The sequence below is a fragment of the Panthera pardus genome, unplaced genomic scaffold (assembly GCF_024362965.1).
Source record: "Panthera pardus isolate Hobbes unplaced genomic scaffold, ASM2436296v1 HiC_scaffold_3, whole genome shotgun sequence".
Classification (NCBI taxonomy): domain Eukaryota; kingdom Metazoa; phylum Chordata; class Mammalia; order Carnivora; family Felidae; genus Panthera; species Panthera pardus.
The window spans coordinates 58,934,390-58,953,333 of record NW_026526876.1 but is presented as its reverse complement, the minus strand read 5'-3'; the positions used below and the strand labels follow the sequence as shown (position 1 = coordinate 58,953,333).

Below are 18,944 nucleotides of genomic sequence, written 5' to 3'. Positions count from 1 at the left end.
TCAGTTTCTATTTCCTGGTTATCTCCTCCCAGTGCAGAGAACTGACTGCCTGGCTGGCCGCAGAGAGCAGCAAAGGCCACACGGGCAGTGGAGAGATGGCCTTAAGCAGCTCCCAGCCTCCCTACCTGAACCCGGTGAGTTCTGGGGCTGAGGGCATGGCTGGTGCTGGCATGGGATGGCCCCCGCTGAGCCGGCTGCCTCCGCCAGGAGGAAACAGCGCTGGGTCTGTGGGGAAATGACCCGTGGGTTGCAGCAGGCGGAGGGCAGGTGTCCCGAAGAGGACACAAGGCAAAGAGCAGAAAGCCAGGAGGGGCAGTCCCAGCACACCCCATGCCGGTCTCCCTTGCATCTCCGGACTGGACTGGCGGGCTGATAACCACCAGGATTCATGCCTCTGACAAAGGTTCACGGAGCTCCCCTGGGAGCCCGTCCTAGGGATTCATGCCTCTTCGACAAATGTCCTAGGTGCGGGAAGTGCAGGTAGGGGGAAGAGGGGGGAGGCAGGCATAATAACGAGAAGAGTGATGGTTTGTATGTTCACGGGGCAGCGACCAGGGCTTCCAGGGAGGAAAACAGCCCAGCGCGGTGGTTAAGGGCGCTTACTTTGGAGATGGCCTCCCTGGGTCCAGCCAGTTTACTAGCTGGGGGGCCTCAGGCAAGTTACTTTTACCTCTCTAGGCCTCAATTTCCACATCTGTAAAAGGGGATCATCTTCGGGCTCACCTCCCAGGGTTGGGTAAGGATTAGGGAGGTAGCATATCCAAAGTGTGGCCACAGTGCCTGGCACACTGTAGGGAGGGGGCTTTGGAAGTGTTTTGTATTATTAGGAGTCTGGAGGCAGCAGGGGAGGCTTTCCGGGGGAGGTGTCTGCTCCCTGAGGGGTGAGTTAGCAAGGCAGAGGCAGGCCAAGGGTGTGTGCAGAGGGGCCATCTTGGGAACGAGAGGGGAGTGGGGCTGTCCCTGCAGAGCGGGGCCCAGGGGGCTGCCTCCAACCTTTGGCCACATGTGAGTAGACTCCGTCTGCCCGTGGCCTTGTTTAAACCCTGTGAGTCTTACGACCCCCACATCAGACGCGGGAAACAGAGGAGCTGAGGCCACTTGCCAATGTCCCCAGATGATAAGTGGCAACTAAGGGAGGTTTGACTTACCCCCAGAAGAGAGAGGTGCCCACAGAGAGAGAGCAGTTAACAGGGGAAGGCAGGCAATCAGCAGGGCCCAGGAGGCTTCGTAGGAGCCCCTCTGGGCCTTGGCCAAGAGCTTCCGGAGGGGCTGGGCTGATAGCCTGACAGAGGCTGCAGGGCAGGGGTGGGGGGAGGGGAGGTGTCGCTGGAGGAAGCTGGGCCTGGCTCCAGTTAGCTGGCCCTCCATGGGGCTCTCAGCGTCAAAATGTGTCACTTCAGGCTCATTCTCCATCAGATGAGAGATCCCAGAGATCCTCATAGGCCCCGACATTTCATGATTCTGGTGGCTAGTTTTTACTTGCCAATCCTTGCATTCGAGGGTTTCAGATGAGAAGGAGAATCTTCCTGTGGGCAACAGTGAGTTAAAACAGGGCCTTGGAGTCCGAACGAGAAAGAGGATGGGTGCAGTCCCCACAAGCACCAGGAAAACCTGCCCGTCCCACAAGGGTGCCCTCTCCCAAGTGGCCCGCTGATGTCCAGCCGTAGAAACGTTGCTTCCTCCCAAGGGTGGCAGGAAGGTCCCGCGGCCCAGCTGTTCTGAGGAGCCAAACGCCATGAGGGCCGCCTTGGGAACCTGGCCCCCCGTCTCCTGCCCACTCCCCACACGCCTCACCTGACCAGCCTTGTGCTGGGATTCAGACCCCATGCTATCACCAGCTGAGTGGCCTTGGGCAAACTGCCAAATCTTTTGTGCCTCACTTTCCTCTGTAAAAGTGGCACTCAGAGTGGATAATGAGGTAACAGGGAAGGAAGGTCAGCCACCAGAGGGGCCTCAGAACCTGTAGGGCAATGGCTCCCTTTGGCCGAAAGTCTCCCGCCGCCTCCTGCCAGTGAGCCCTCTGGTGACCCTGGGCCTCCTCCAGAAGGGGCTGCTGAGGCCGGCGGGTAGAGCCTGGTTCTTCCAGATCAGAAGAGGAGGAGAAAGTCCTCAGCCTCCAGGCACAGCCAGGAGCCGAGAGCAAGTTCTGACCCAGCAGAGTCACATTCTGATGCAAACAGCTGCCATTGTCAAAGGCCTGTGAACCAAGGGGCTTTCGTGTGTGGCAGTGTGTGGCATCTCATCGAATCCTCTCACGAGCACGGTCAGGTTGGTGCTGTTGTCCCACTGTCCTGAGGAGGGACCTGGGGCACAGACAGATCAAGTGACTTGCCCAGTAGGAGAGCTGTTACCACAAGGAGGCACGTCTTTGGGACCATAAATCCAAGAGTTCTCTCTCTCTCTCTCTCTCTCTCTCTCTCTCTCTCTCTCTCATGCACGTGCACAGGTCCGAATTCCACAACAGACTTGGCCCACCAGGCCTAAAACGATACAGATTTGTTCTCTTACAGTTCTGGAGGGCAGAAATCCAAACATATAGGCTTCAGGGGAGAAGCTCTCCTCGCCTTCTCCAGCTTCTGGAAGCTGCCCGCCTACCGCGGCTGGGGTTCCCTCCATCTTCACGGCCAGCAGCTTCTTGCTTCTGTTGTCACACCTCCTACCACTAACTCTGTTCTCCTGCCTCTCTCTTTGAGGTCCCTGTGATGACATTGGGTCCACCCAGATAATCTAGGATAAACTCCCCATCTCAAGATCTGTAACTGAATCACATCTTTCAAATCCCCATTTGCTTCATAAGGTGACATACGGGAGCCACAAAGTCCAGGGATTGGAACGTAGACGTTTGGGGCAGCGGGGAAGGCGTAGTAATTATTCAACCCACCGGACCTCGTCGGAGTCAGCCAGTATTGTCAGTTTCTTTGAATCCATCCACAGATATTCTATGCATAATAGGAGATGAGGTTTTGGGGGAGACAGTGGGGTTCGTGGGGTCCGGAGCCGACGGCCAAGAAAGAATTCCCAAAGACGTCTTTGGTGCAGAAAGGTGATTTTATTGCAGCACGGGGACAGGATCTGCGGGCAGGAGTTGTTGCCCCAGGACTATGAAGAGACACCTGTTATATACTATGGGGTTGGGGGAGGTAGAGTCCAGGGGAAGTTTCCACTGAGATTTTCAAATGCTAGAGACTCATGGGATACCGGAGGCCTACGTATTGTCCAGCTAAGGTTGTTCTTCCCTCTAGCAAGACAGTAGGGAGTCTCTGGAGAAACATTTCACTCCGCCAGCCTCAAGTATTCGTCAATGGGCTGCAGGTTATAAGGAAATTTAGTTTTATCTGCCATTTCCTTCTGCCTGTGTTCCCTACATCACTGTGGAGGGTGATGGAGGGTGACTATGATCTCTATCAGTTAATCATTAGTTTTTTCCTTTTCCTTTGTTCTTAGGCAGCCAGGAGTCCCTGAGGAATATCCCACATATCCCACGGGGTGGGGGCGGGTGGGGGGGAGGGCAGTGTTTGAGACCTGCCAGCTTGCCTTCTGCTCCCTCATCAATAAGTAAATGCATGTATATGGCCTCCCACCCATGTTTTTTCTACAAATGGGGTCATTTCGTATCAGTTCTCAAAGAATTCCCTTCTTCCTCTTCCTTTTTTTGTGGAGGCTACATCGAACCCATTTACTTCACCATCATCCTCTTGCTGAACTTTTCTTTCCAATCCTCTGCTGTTACAATGCTGCGGTGAATAGCCTTGTCTGCAAAGTTGTACTCAATTTAAAATAATCTTGGTTTTCAGAATTTGGGGACACCATTTAAGACACATTGAAAGCTCAAAACCTTTCTGGGGAAATCGTTGCTTAGGATTAACCTGTGCTGCCCCGTCCCCACGATCTCACCCTCCCTTCTGTGCGCTGATAAACCCACCTAACCACACTCTGCTTTTAGTTCTTCACACTTTAGCGTGGATGTGCTTAAGTGAAGGACGCATGCTTGCCAGGAGTATTTTTTTCTTTTCTATCTCTTTTTTTAATGTGTATTTGTTTTTGAGAGAGAGAGAAAGAGCACGAGCAGGGGAGGGACAGAAAGAGAGGGAGACACAGAATCCGAAGCAGGCTCCAGGCTCTGAGCTGTCAGCACAGAGCCTGACATGGGGCTCAGACTCACAAACCGCAAGATCATAACCTGAGCAGAAGTCAGATGCTTAACTGATTGAGCCACCCAGGCACCCCCCTCTCTCTCTCTTTTTTTTTTTTAATGCTTATTTATTTTTGAGAGAGGGAGAGAGCACAAGCGGGGAAAGGCAGAGAGAGAGGGTGAAAGAGAGAATCCCAAGCAGGCTTCACGAGGCCAGCACAGAGCCCGACTGGGGCTCGATCTCATGAACTGCACGACCCTGACCTGAGCCGAAACCAAGAGCCCCAGACGCTTAACCAACTGAGCCACCCAGGTGCCCCCAAAATCCTTTTTAAAGAATTCTCCCCCCAGAAATTAGAAAGTTTTACAGAAAAGAAAATCCAGATTTCTGTCTTCTAAAAATTTGGGAGCTCTGCTGGCACAGGGCATGGGTGGTGATCACTGGTTAGAGCTGAATGCACGCTGCCCTGTTAGATGAGGGAGGCGACATCTAGTTTGTAATACTCCCCTCCAGTCCCTCTCACCTATCGCCTTACCTGGACATCTCACTCACACATATCACCGGCCTGGCTCCTGTAAGCATTTCATTTTTGCAAGGAACTGACCTAGGGGAGAAGTTAGAGAAGGTGTGAACAACTTAACAAGTGTGAAAACTGACGGGGAGCTAGATGTCTCTCCCAGTCTAATGCAGGTTATACAACCACATTAGTTAAGAGGGATTCTGGAGTTAGGCTTTGACAGTTGAGAAATAACCAGTTTGGGGTTTCGCTCAGAGAGCCCAACATCAAAGAAGGGGGGCGGTAGAGAGACACCTGCTAGGTGCCAGCTTCTTCTGCAGACTTTTTCTTAATCATCAAACTGACACAGAAGAGGGGGATTTATCCCTCTGTTTACAGATGAGGAAACTGAGGCAAAGAGAGGTTCAATAAGCTTCCCAAGGCCACTCAGGTAATGAGCCAAAGAATTAGCATTCAGACCTGGAGTATGTCTGGCTCTGAAAGGAGGCGTGCCTCACCATAACCGTTGGTCCTTTAAAGTGGCCCAGGAATGAGAATTTGACAAAGCTGGTGCTGAGGGGCCCTAGGAGGAGGGCTTCGGAGGCTGCCAAGGGCCTGAGGAAAGGAACGGGGAGCCAAAAAGCAGAAGTAGAAGAGGGGGCTGCCCCATGGCTGCAGAGAGCATCTGAGGAGAGGCGCTACCTGAGGTGGCTGGAAGGGCAAAGGTCATGGTCACCATGGTTCTATGGGTGGGGAGGGCAGGAGCAGGGGAGGATGCGTTCTTCCTGGCCCTGTCAGGCAACTGGAAGGCTTATCCTCTAGAATGGGTGGTCTCTTTTGGTCCTTTGGGCCTCCTGAGTCCCCAGCCAGGGCTCTGGGGCCTTTGCTAGGAGCTTGACCTGGGGTCCAGCGCTCCCATCACTCCTTCCTCCCATCACTGGCTCCTTCCCATCTCAGGGCCATGTACATGTTACTTCCTCTTAGAAGTTGTCACTTTCAGACTCTCAAGGGAGGCCAGCACCCCATCACGTCGTCTCAGAGCCCCAGAGCCTCCCTGTCACAATCTTAGAATGTGTGTGGAACTATCTGGACTCAGATCTGCTCCCTCACGGGCCCGGAGGATCCATGAGGCTGACACACCCAGGCGCCTCTAGCAAGTGCTGGGGGGACCAGACGGAGGTGGGCCCACTGACTGACCTGCCTCTTCTTCCTACAGATCATCCCCTTCTCTGGGAAAATCCAGGGGGGTCTCCAGGATGGACTTAAAATCACTCTCACTGGGACCGTTCTTTACTACAATGGAACCAGGTACCTGGAACTGGTTTTTTTTCTCTCTAGCCTCACCCCTTGGCAAACCGTGGCCCCTGTCAGCTCAGGTGGGTTCGCCCTACACCCTCGGAGCCGCTTGCGCCTGGCTCGGGGGATCCCGGGTGACCTGCGTGACACCACTGTCATCTGCCCGTAGCGTCCGGGCACCATTAACAGAGATTCCCCATAGACATCGGGGTGACAGGAGCTCATAGTCTAAGGAGGGAGGCAGGCCAGCCCAGAAGCAGATGATTTTGTTCTGGGATCGAACTTTCTACACCATAACTCAGAGTGGCAAAAATATCACTTCCTTTATTTCCTGAACTTGCCCTTCAGTACTTTGGAGCCCTCATCTGGCTGATGCAGAAATATTGAAAATTGCCATCAAATGCAAGTCGCTTTCAGTTTCAAGGTCTTTTCTGGAAAATACTAAGTCAATCCAAAACACAAACACCATTTAAGTGCTGTTTCCCACCACCCCCCTCCTCCCCAAGGAGGGATTTCTGGGAACAGGGAGGCGGGGAGGCACTCGAGGACTCCTCAGAGGCTGAAGGCCCTTCGGAAGCTCAGGCGGCCCTGCCTGGCCTCTGCCGCGGTCCAGCTTCTCGCCCACTTTGCACGGGGCCTGTGTACATGGGGGCTGTTTCCTGAGGTCCACAGTGCCCACGGGAGCCCGTCTGGACCCGCGGCCTCTCTCGGAAGACTTTCTGCCTCAATCCCCAATGTCTCTTGCTCACTGTGGTCCTCTCTCTCACCACCTGGCATGGGTTCTGGGACCTCCTGGACCCACCTTCACGTCGCTCCCAGGCCGGGCCCTACCTCAGCTCGGCATCTAGACTCTAGATGACTTCCTCCACCACCGTTTCCCTGCCAGGTGGACATGGTCGCGCTGACCATGGGACTTGTCCCAGAGCCCTGAGCGCCCCCAGGAGACCCTGAGGGAAGGGAGGCACCAGGATCCCCCTAAACCCTGCCAGCAGGGAACTTCGGGACCTCACCTCTGAACTTCCCTTCTTTCTCTCTCCCTCTCCCTCTGCCTACCCCTCCCCTGGCACCATGATGGCTTTCTACTCCCATCCTGTCTAACAGAGACTGTCCCGACTTCTTCCTGCAAAGCTTCTGCACGCAGGAGTTTTCGCTTTCGTTTTCTTTTCTTTTTTTTACATTTATTTATTTTTGAGAGACAGAGCATGAGTGGGAAGGGGCAGAGAGAGAGGGAGGCATAGAATCTGAAGCAGGCTCCAGGCTCTGGGCTGTCAGCACAGAGCCCGACATGGGGCTCGTACCCATGAACTGTAACGTGGTGACCTGAGCCGAAGTCAGACGCTTACCTGACTGAGCCAGCCAGGGGCCCCGAGGCAGAAATTTTCTAAGAGCTCCTCCAGCAAGAAATCAAGCAGACTCTGCAGGAATTTAATAGAATGACTCTCAAGGGCCGCTTCTGGGCTTGGTGCAGAGCCCGGCACTGTGGGGGATGTGGGTGACAGAAGAGCACTGTGCGTTAGCTGGGGAGACTGGAGTGACCCCGAGAAGCAGGTGGCGGACCACGCTGGTGCGCTGAGCTCAGGGAAGGCTGCGGACAGAGACGCCTCGGAGGAGGAGCCTCAGGCTGGAACTTGGTTGTAGGACCTGAGGGAGCTCTGTCTGCGAAGAGACAGAACAAATGTTTACCGTGCCCCTTCTGGGAGCCAGGCTCCTCGGAAGGTTCTTCGTTCGGAGCCATAGGCTGTACCCAAAGGCAGTTTTGACAGTGAGAGGCTGCTTCCGAGGAGAGAGGCAGGAATGGAAATGGATTTGGGTGGGGCTTTCTAGAACACCGCCTCATTAAGCATCCCCAAAGGAAGTACCTCACCTCCCTGGTGATGGTGACTTGAGGGTAGTGTGGTTCAGAACCGTCACAAATGATGAGCAGTGTAGAGCTGGGGTCTGGGTCCAGACCTGCTGACTTCGGGGCCACCACTCCGCACGTCATGTGTGGGACGCACGCCAACCTCCAGTGAGAGACAGCTACTACTTACTCTGTACCTTAGAAACCAGCTCTGGAGGCCTATTCCCTCAATTCTGCATCGCCTTTGAATTGGTTTTCTTCTTTCCCAACTGAGCTGATGGGGGCTGGCCTCGGAGTATCCACTTGGCGTGAAAGCATCCACTATTTTTGTTTACCCATGTTCTATGTATTTTTAGAAAAGCATACCGTAAGGGCAGCATGCAACAATTGCACAAACACACACGAAGTCCAAGCTAGGTGAACAGAAAGGATGGCAACAAACTAAGGATGGGTCCAAACCTGCCATGCAGGTTGTATGCAAGTTCGCAGACAGACCAAGTCAAGGGCGTGAGCCCCCCTCCCCCCACCTGGCAATAAACCAGGCTGCGGAATCTCTTTCTGCCTAGGTTTGCTGTGAACTTTCATTCTGGCCCCAGCGACAATGACATTGCCTTCCACTTCAACCCACGGTTCGAAGAGGGCGGGTATGTGGTCTGCAACACAAAGCAGAACGGATGCTGGGGGCCAGAGGACAGGAAGATGCATATGCCTTTCCAGATGGGGAACCCATTTGAGCTCTGCTTCCTGGTGGACAGCTACAATTTCAAGGTGAGAAGCAGCCCCCCTCGCCCGCCTTCCCACCGCCTCCTTCCCCTCCCTCCCGGCCCTATCAGGTGCGGTAAGCAGCCATCAGAAGTCACGTGAGCTTTTAAATGGTCACGTGAGCAATGCCATTATACAGATGGCAGGACGTTTGCCTTGTAAGAACGTTAGTGATGGCCACAGTCTGCTCACACACCTTCACCTGCACATCTACAGGGACACCTGTTGCTGCTTTTACTCAGGAAATAGGAACTAGGTAAATCACCGTAGCGCTTTTGGGCCTTGCGGGTCTTTAAAGTTCTAGTTCATTCCATCCCTTTGCTGTAGGCTTTCCTCCCCTGCAGGTCCCTGCTAACGTTTGGTTTTTGCTAATATTGTTGCAGCCTTTGTCCGGGTTCCGCCAATGGCTTAGTTTTACATGGTGTTGCAAATTACGTAAGCAGAGTAGCGTCTCTGGGCTTGGGAGACAGGTGGGGGGTGAGTGTCCCCGTGTCTGTCCTTCTCTGTGCGAGCATGGATGTTCCCGTCCCCTCAGTGTACAACCTGCCTCTCCCCTGCTCCCCATGAACATGCTTATGCATATTTAAACAACACCTCCATGAGCTAACATTAGAAAGATAAACTGATTGAGGCACCTGGGTGGCTCGGTTGGTTAAGCATCCGACTTCAGCCCAGGTCATGATCTCATGGTTCGTGAGTTCGAGCCCCACGTTGGGCTCTGTGCTGATAGCTCGGAGCCTGGAACCTGCTTCAGATTCTGTGTCTCCCTCTCTCTCTCTCTCTTTCTCTCTCTGCCCCTCCCCCACCCGTGCATGCTCTCTCTCTCAAAAATAAACATTAAAAGAAATTAAAAAAAAAAAAAAAAAAGAAAGGTAAACTGATTGCAATAAACAAATGACTAAGAACTAAAAAGCCCAGTAGAGCCCAGTAGGGACTGGGTTCTGATGCACTTTGGATCATAGGCCATGTTCTTACAACTGGCACAGCTCTGAAGGCTGGTGTCCCTGACCCCTGGGGGACAGATGTGAAAACCAAACACAGGTCTTAATTCCTGGGAGCAGGGGTTCAGGTCCCCCGCCCTGGCCTGAGACCACTGTTCTGGAATATGCACTTGTCTTCACAGGTGACAGTGAACGGGAGCCATTTTGTGCAGTACCCACACCGCGTGCCCTTCCACCACGTGGACACCCTCTCCATCAGCGGTGCTGTGCACCTGTCCTACATTGGCTTCCAGGTCAGAATGTCCCTTTGGCACCTGTCTCAGGGCTGAGTGCAGGGCCCAGTCTAGCTGCACGTAGGCCCTGCTGGGAGGGCCCAATGGTAGCAGCCAATGTCCTACCCAGGTGACTCTGGGAACACACCTCCAGCTCCCCTGTCCTGTCCTTCTGTGTTACTTACTGTCTTTGTCCAGAACCCTTGTCTCAGTCTCCCAGACACTCTGGCCACCGCTCTCTGTCACTCTCTATTTCCACCATGCTTAGGAGGCCACGTGGCTCTAGAAAGAACCCAGGCTTGGGAATCCAACTGAATCTAGCTCAGATGCCTAGCTCTGCCATTATCACCAGCTGTGAGATCTTAGACAAGCAACTTTGCCTCTCCCAGCCTCAGTTTCCCCATCTGTGGAAGGGGCGTAGCCACTGCTGCCCCATGAGTTATTGGGTGAATTCAGTGAGCTCACAAGACGGCCTGCCTGGGCCCACGCCAGGGTCTATTGGCCCCTCTCCGTGTGTCAACATTTTCGAACGTGTTGCCAGCATCTAAAAGGCCAGGAGAAGAAGTTTTGCATTCTGGAAGTGGGTGGTGGTGACGGATGTATGGCAGTGCCAATGTACTTAATGCCGCTGGAACCATACACTTAAAATTGGTTGAGATGGTAAATTCACACGTGTGTCACCACAATTAAAGGCGGGAAAAAAAGGTGAGGAAAAAAAAGCCAGGATTTCTGGCTTTTTTGAAAACTGGGAGGAGGGGGTATGCTGGGCGCACGTTCCCTCAGGGCCCCAGGAGGCTGAGGGGGACTGCTGTCACCATTTTTGGTCCTGGTGCTCCCTGAGATGAGAAGAGCACACAGCAGGCCCTCCATGGGTCCAAGCTCCTCTCTCTCTTGTCCTAATCTCTCACATTCCCTCCCTACCCAACTCTTTCCCCACGGGCCTGGGGAAGAGAGCAGGGGAAGGGAAGGGAGGGTGAAGGAGAAAGATGGAGGAGGGTGGGGGAGGGTGGGGCAGGAGCTCAGTGGCCTGCTGCCCCTCACTGGAGCCGAATCCTCCCTCTGCCTCTCTGCATGATCCTGAACACCCTCCCCGGCCTGCCTGGCTTCCTCCCTCTGGCCCAGGCCCCTGCCTGTCTGAGCTTCCTTGGCTCCATGAATGCTTCTCTTCATGCCTTGGTGCCTTTTGTTTTAACAGAACATGCGAGCAACCCCTATGCAGCCTGCCTTCTCCACGGTGCAGTTCTCCCAGACTGCCTGTTTCCCACCCAGGCCCAAAGGGCGAAAGCCAAAAGTGAGTTCAATGTGGAGGCCTTGGAGGCCGAGCGAGCGCTCATCAGGAAGGACAGAGGCTCTGAGAGGCTGGTTCCAGCAGGCGGGCCCCATGATGCCTACCCAAAGCTTCCCTGTCTCCACCACACCACCTGACCCAGAGCTGGGGACCTGGGAGTCGGCCTTCCTTCCCCTCCTTAGTATGCCTGCATTGCACCCACACCTCTCCCTCCCGAAGCCACTCTCTTTCTTGGGCCAGGCCGTCTGACCCTTGACTACAAGGACTGGGCTCTAGTTCCCCACTCACCCCGCCCACTGCGGCAGTGACCTCCCTACACCCAAATGCGACTGCGTCCTCTCCCTGCTTAAAAATCCTAAAGGCTGCAAACCCTTCTAAATAAAGCCTTAAATTCCCGGCAGGATGTGCAGAAACCACCCTGCTCCCACCCCAGTCCTGCCCCAGCCCACCTCCCGGCCACGCCCCTTCCCCCATGAAGCTTAGGCAGCCTCCACTGCTCACTTGAGGCTCTCTGGGGCCGCATGCTTTTTGCACCTGCAATCCTGGTGCTGAAAACACCCTGGGCCACCTCAGCCCCAGCCGACCTCTAACAGCCCTTCACTGCTCTGCTTAAATGTCACTCTTCAAGGGCATCTTTGCTGTTTGGAACATCGTTGGATGTCCCCCCCCACCCCAGTGTCCCCATGGACTATGTATATATCTGTGCTATGCCAATTACCATGTCCTGTTGTAACTGTGCCTACGTATCTGTCCCTGTCCCTCCACCCCCTCCTTCCCTACACCCACAAGCCCCTTGTGGGCTGGGACTGTGGGTCATTCATTTGTGTATCCCCAGCACTTAGCCTAGCATCTGGGCAAGCAGTAGGGGCTCGGTGCATGTGGAGTGTGGTTTGCACAGCCAGAAGAAGGGGAGACCAGCCAGGGCAAGAACGGTCTGCTGGGTGGGGACAGGGTCTAGGACAGGAAGGGAAGCATGGCCTGGCCCCTCCTTCGAGCACTGGAGCAGCGGGGGTTGAGGAAGGGGTGCCTCAGGCTTTCTGTGGTCCATCGCGGTACAGACAGGGCATGCGCCTCGCACCCTGCTGGCTTCAGGACCGGGCAAGCTTCAGGGAGTCTTGCAGGGCAGCCCGACTTTGGCTCTGGCCTGGGGACGACGGAGTGTGGTAGATACAGTCAGCCAAAACCGAGTAGCAGTTTGGATTTTATCACTTACTACTGGGAGGAGCTTGGGCAAGTTGCTTAACCTTTCTGACTCAGCTGCCTCGCTAGCGAAACAGGAGCCGAGGGTGCCTCCCTTGTAAAAGTGCCAAAGTCAGAGCCTGGCACACAGATGGCCTTCACTAAATGGTTGACCTTACGGATCAAATAGGGCACCGGAAGTAGTGGTTTTGCCTCTGGGAGGGAAGGGAAGCTGTACGGTCTCTCTGCGACCCATCCTCTTCTCCCTCTGGAGGAGCCAATGCAGATGTTCCCCAACCTGACCGTACCCCCAACCCTGACTGTACCCCCAAACCCCGATGGGCCTGGGATGGTGGGGGAGGCTCGCTCTGGAAGGCTTGCTAGGGAGCAGGAAGGAGGTGAGCGTGAGTCTGGGGAGGTATTTCTCACTCCACTTTCCGCCAGTGTCTCACCCTCGTGAAACACCAACGTCAACTACTGTTTGATTTTTCTCCTCTCCTTCAGTCTCCAGGCATTTGGCAGGCCAACACGGCTCCCATTGTAAGTCTCTGGTTTCTCCCATCCTCTTAATTTTGCTTCTTCCGGTGGGTTCAAAGGAGGAGGCAGGCTGGGCACCGGGCCTCTCCCACGGGGAGGCCACCCCGGGCCGTCTGCCTGGCTGTCGTGGGGGGTGGGGGGGGAGGGTGGAAGCAGGGCAAGGGGGTTGGCTGGCCCTCGTGAATTGGGAAACACCTTGAATTGCCCCCTGTCTGCTCAAGCCCCTGCCCTTTTCTGTGAGCGGCCACAGGAGACCGAGGCCACACATCCACTCGTTCCTCTCGTAAAGCGAGGCTGTGCCACATAAAGTCCCCTGAGGAGAAAGACGAGCCACAGGCCACAAGCGCAGCCGTATTTCTTCTCCAAGTAGAAGAAACCTTTGCCCCTACCTCACCACCTTGAGAGAAGATACCCCTCCATCCGCCAGTTTCGGGGGATCTGGCGGGGGCCGTTGGGCTGCTTACACGCTCAAGATGGAGTCACCTCATAGGGGGTTAAGTGATGCCCTCTGGTGGCAGCTGGTGGTGGTCTTGACGCCGCAGAGAGCCGGTTCAAATCTGGATTTCTTTCTTCCAGACTCAAACTGTCATCCACACCATGCAGAGCGCCCCCGGACAGATGTTCCCTGTAAGTTTGAAAGCTCGGGTCAGATCACAGCCCCACCGTGTGCCCCTTCACCAAGGACTGAATTCTCTAGTCCCAGAGGCAGGAAGGAAGTGCAGCAAAGAGGATAGAGTTTTGGGGGGTTGGGCCTTCTGCTCAGGAGGCACATGAGTAAAATGCCCCTGGGGACGACAAAGATTCTGGAGCGGGTTTCTCAGGGACCAGCAAAAAAACTGATCCTGCTGTCACTGAGAGGGGAGTGCAGCGGTCCCAGCATGTGGGTATGAGACTCTGCGTCCTGAGGACGAGCCCCTGGCATGTCACCGCGGGCCACAGGCTTAAGCTGCTGCTGCTTCTCCCGCCACGGGCACAAATCAGATGGGAGGCCTGGAGTTAGTGCGGCTACCTGCAGGCAGGCGGCCATGATGTCAGGGAACATGGCAAGAAGTTTCACCAAGGCTGACTTGAGAAGGAAGGCGAAGCCAAGAGGCCAGGGGCCTCTGGAATGTGGGGGTCCCATGTGGGTGTGCACTCCCAAACCAAACTTCCTGCTCTCTTTCAACAGAACCCCGTCATCCCACCTATGGCGTACCCCAACTCAACCTACGTAAGTGGTTTCTCTGGGAGGGGCGGACGCCTTGTTCAAGTAGGGCAGGGTGAGGGGCGGCTTACAAAATTAAGGCAACCCTTTAGTAAGCTAACGTTTGAAAACATCCAAGTGAATTAAAAGGCTGTTGAAAGGAGATGTCACTTTTAGAACTGTCCCTTCGACATGAGCATAGGCTAGGGCCTTCCCCTCAGCCCAAGCATCCTATGGCATCCGGCCAAAGCTCTTTTCATGACAACTTGAGCCCGTTACTTTAAGCAATGCTGGAAAGTTTTCCGTTGGCATTTACTGAACCAAGTAAGGATGTTACGGAGTTCTTTCTCGAAAATATATTACTCTCAGAAGCGGCCATCAAACTCAGCTGACAGTCCATATTCATGGAAATTGGCACAAAGCCCCCCCTGCGACTGACCTGCCCCCTCTCCTCCTGATAGTCGATGCCTTTCTTCACCTCCATCCCGGGTGGGCTGTACCCCTCCAAGAGCATCATTGTGTCTGGCACCGTCCTGCCCAGTGCCCAGAGGTAAGCCAGGGCCCTCAAGAAGGCTCTCAAGGTCCTCTGGTCATCCCCCCGCTGGCTCTGGGCAGGCTGGGAGGGGTAGGGACTCAGAGCTCAGTGGGCAGAAGAGGTTCATGGGAGCTGCCCATGCCCAGGTTCCACATCAACCTGCGCTGTGGGAATGACATCGCCTTCCACCTGAACCCCCGTTTCAACGAGAACACCGTGGTCCGCAACACACAGGTCAACGGCTCTTGGGGGTCTGAGGAGCGAAGCCTGCCCCGAAAAATGCCTTTTGTCCGAGGCCAGAGCTTCTCGGTAAGATGCCGCGGCCGGAGCACAGAGGGGGTCAACGGGCAAACAAAGCAGGGCGTGGAGGGCGTCTGGGGGCACCTTGAAAGATGTGGGAGCTGAGGCCTCTGGGGTGAAACCTGGGCCTAGAAGAACAGAACGTGCCCCACAGGTGGCTGCTATTATTGTTTTCCTCGTACTGTCCCACATAGGGTGGGTGGTGGTGCCTCTGCTCGCCAGTGAAGGGACAGGCTCACAGGGGCAGGTTACTCGCCTGAGGTCACACAGCCAGTAAGTGCCAGGTGGGGCCCAAGCATGGGTCATTCATTTACCTCTCACTCATTCAACAATCCTGGACAGGTCATTGGAAATAACAACTGGTCTGTGCAGAAAGCAAAACAGACTAATGGGATCGAGTGAGCCCTGGGGCAGGGGCCACGCTGCCCCTGATGGGGACAGCTGTCAGAGGGGGCCCTAGTGCAGCTGAGACCTCAGAAGAAGCCCGCCTCACAAAGATCTGAGGGGGCATTCCTGGTGGGCGGCAGAGGGGGCAGCTATTCCCACAAAGGTAGAGTCAGGGGCATGGTCTGTCTAGGGACAGGGAGGCCAGGGTCTTCTGGCTAAAGTGACAACAGAAAGGTGTGGGTGGTGAGGCTGGAGGCCCGATCACACAGGGCAGGTGTTCTCGGCCCCACCTACGCATTCGGTTCACCTGGCCCCATCCCAGCCTAGACATCTGTGTCTTAAAATATGCCATAATACTCCTCACTCAGGCTTGGAGGTGACTGACATAGGGCCTTGAGAGCCGTGGGAAGAAGTTTGGATTTCAGTGCAGCGTGCTGTTATGTTTCAAGCCAGAGAGCAGTATGCATGGATTCCTAGATAGCTGTGTGACTTTGAGCAAGTGACTTCACTGCTCCGGGCCTCAGTTTTCTCATCTAAAAAATGGGGCTAATATGGAGCGCCTGGGTGGCTCAGTGGGTTCAGCGTGTGGGTTCAGCGTCCAACTTTGGCTCAGGTCATGATCTCGTGGCTTGTGAGTTCAAGCCCCAGTTGTGTTGACAGCTCAGAGCCTGGAGCCTGCTTCAGATTCCGCGTCTTCTTCTCTCTCTGCCCCTCCCCTGCTTGCGCGTGTGCACTCTCTCAAAAACATTACCAGAAAAATGTTTTTAACGGGGCTAATAATATCAGTCTCATAGAGATGTTAGAATGAAATGAAATAATGTCTGTGACAGGCTTAGGACAGTGCCCAGGGCACAGTAAGTGTGCCGGAAGTGTCAGCTGTCCTGGTGGCATTTTCACAGACGTGGTCTCGCTGCCTCCGGGAGCACATGTGGGGTGGGAAGCACAAGTCAGGAGGCTGCACTGCGGGGGTGCAGGCATGGAGGCTGGCTGGGTGCCGGCCACTAGGGACATGGATGGCACAGGCCAGTGTTCCTACTCCTAGAGACTCGGGGTCAGTGGGAGAGTGGGGGTAGGGTGGGCGACACGGCCTGAGGGTCATCTGACCAGGTGGGGGAAGGCAGGGGAGGCTTGCTGGTTGGGGACAAGCCACCTGTATGGGTGCAGGGGGGCAGGGGGGCAGCGCGGCGAGCACAGAGGAAGGGGGAGCAGGGTATGTAAAGGCACAAGGGGAAGAACAGGAGGTGTGTGGAGGGAACGGTGGGCTCCCCCAGGTGGGCTGAAGGCAGGCGTGACACTTGCTTCATGTTTGAGGAAGGCAGGTAGGTGGTGGGAGACACGAGCCTGCATTTAGGGTTGAGGACTTTCCAAGGGGAGTGCAAATAACATGGCTTCCATGCAGGTGTGGATCATGTGTGAAGGCCACTGCCTCAAGGTGTCCGTGGACGGTCAGCACCTGCTTGAATACTGCCACCGCCTAAAGAACCTGCCTGCCATCAACAGCCTGGAGGTGGCGGGTGACATCCAGCTGACCCATGTGCAGACATAGGCGGGCTCCCTGGCCCTGGGGGTAAGGGAAGGGGCGTGCTGCTGTTCGGATCTGCTCCTCACCTCCACCTTCCCTGTCCCTGCCCGGGCCTTTCCAGCTACCTGACGATCTGGGACTTTTCTGGAGAGACTGTGTCCTTGTCTGGCTCTGCTTCCGGCTGCAGCCAGCCTGGAGGGGAGGAGGGCAGCTGGCCGCGGGTCAGGGGGGAGGGGGCGCCTTCCTCAGAGCAGTACCTGGGGCTCCAGCAGCCGCCCCAGTCCTGCCGTCTGAGGAGAGGGGGGTGGTCCCCACAGGTTAAGCCCTATGTTCAGTCCCCTTGGCAGAAAGGGAGAGCCCAAGATCCCAAACCAGGCCTGCACCCCATCTGCCCCTCCGTCACACTCCCTACCCCCCCCCCCCCCCCCCCCCCCCCCCCCCCCCCCCCCCGGTCAACTCCGCCTCAGCCCCAAGCCGTTCATTCTAGTGGGAAGCTGTGTCCTGGGCCCCTCCCCTTTCTCCTACCTTTGACCTTGCCTTGCACCCAGCTCCCACCCTCCCTGCTCCTGGAAAGATACCCTGAGGACGCTCCCCTGATCTCCACCAGCCAGCAGGTCCTTTCCCAGCCTCCTTCAAAGAAAGACAAATGCTTATGGGCACCTGTGCATGGGCTCACTGTGGTTATTGAACGTGTCTGAGACATTCTGGGGTCTCTGGAGTTGGGGAAGTTCTGGGCAAGGGCAACGGGAGGAGACAGCATGGGTTCACTGATGGGGTGGGTCCTGACATCCACACCTGCTCCCAGTGGGTCCCGCACACACCCCACGTGGGTGGGACGAAACAGGTTGGGCTCAGGCCTCCTGGGCAGGAATCTGTGATGCAGGAAGCTTGGTAACAGGCCAACCCCGCAAACAAACTCACACTGCAAGGGCTGGGCCAGAAGGCCAGATGGCTTATCAGCCCCCTGTGTCCCAGTGGGAGGAGGTGGCGGGTGTGGTCTCAGGAGAAGCTGACTCAAGTGGACACCTGTCTGTGTCGTTCCACTGTGGGTCCCAGCGTTAGGGGTTAGGGTACAGTGGGGAGAGTGGCTCAGTGTGGGGGGGGGGCTCCCTACCAGCCACTGGGCCGGCGCAGGAAGGCCGGTTCTGTGCCCACATGATGCCAACTTAGCCTGCTGACTCCATCAAGAATCCAGTGCTTCTGGAACCGGGCTGGGGCTCAGAGCATCGGCCTCAGACCAGCAGCACCGGCGGCAGCCGGGAGCTTATTAGGAAGGCAGAACCCAGGCCCGCCGCAGACTTCCAGAATCAGTCTGTGTTGTGACAAGACACCGGTGGTTTGCGTGCATCTCCGAGGGGACAGGCACTGGTCTAGGTGACCACATTCTCGACCACGTTGCTCAGGTGCGTTGCTGGGACACTGGGGGCTGGGGTGCCCTTTTGTCCCATTCTCACCCCATCTGAGTAGGGGGAGGGGAGAAGTGAGCCCAGGAACCAATGAAGCAAAGGCCAAATCCAAGCTGGGAGCTGGATTTTCCCACACCCCTCGGCCCCTGGCTAAGTTCCTTCCTTATTTTTTAAGTTTATTTTTTGAGAGCAAGTCGAGAGGGGCAGAGAGAGAGAGAGAGAGAGAACTTCAAGCAGGCTCCGTGCTGCCAGCGCAGAGCCCGATGTGGGGCTTGAACCCACAAAGCTGTGAGATCATCCCCTGAGCCAAAACCAAGAGCCAAGTGGCTGGGTCCCCCAGGACACCCAAGTTCCTTCCTTATTCTAAGAGAATAAGGCTCAGTCCCTGAAGAAGTCTTCCCCGTGGAAGACATGTGTCCTTCACTCACTGCCATGGCTTTGGCACAGTCCCACCTCACCTGCTTTGTCACCCAGGTGCCAAATTATTATGGGCCAAACTCTCATGAAACAGGCGAGCCCAGAGCAAAACACAGCCGCCTTCTAGAAAGGGATTGTGGGCGAGGCCTTCACCAAGGGGCTGGTACCACAGGCAGCAGTGCATCCCCGACACACCCCGTGTGAGACATGCCCCGTGAGTCACCGCCCACGCCCCACGGGTGATCTTGCTTCCTCGCCCCCATCACAGGTCTTCAGATGGGCACAAAACTCCACGTTCTGCCTCATACCTGGTGGCCATTTCCGAGAGGCGCGTAGTCAAACCAGCATGTCCCTCTGAGGGGGATTTTTGTCCAGGCTGTGCCACCCACCAGTCCCCAACTCTGTGTGCCGGAGTGGCTTTCCCTACAGAACACCCACACTCACGTACAA

At 55.7% G+C, this 18,944-nt stretch overlaps 1 protein-coding gene across 3 annotated transcripts; it reads left to right on the top strand.

Moving 5' to 3' along the window:
• Positions 1-17,336, top strand: LGALS9 (galectin 9). Of its 3 annotated transcripts, XM_019423826.2 has the most exons (11): positions 1-134; positions 5,846-5,937; positions 8,332-8,533; positions 9,651-9,761; positions 10,936-11,031; positions 12,712-12,747; positions 13,321-13,371; positions 13,913-13,954; positions 14,389-14,477; positions 14,609-14,771; positions 16,549-17,336. In XM_019423826.2, the coding sequence occupies exons 1-11, from the start codon at positions 96-98 to the stop codon at positions 16,693-16,695; spliced, it is 1,068 nt and encodes a 355-aa protein (XP_019279371.2). In that variant the 5' UTR covers positions 1-95; the 3' UTR covers positions 16,696-17,336. The 3 variants fall into 3 exon arrangements, with proteins under 3 accessions (XP_019279371.2, XP_019279372.2, XP_053748744.1); XM_019423827.2 differs by lacking the exon at positions 10,936-11,031; XM_053892769.1 differs by lacking the exons at positions 10,936-11,031; positions 14,609-14,771 and having other exon boundaries at positions 16,549-16,627.
• Positions 17,337-18,944: the final 1,608 nt, after the last annotated feature.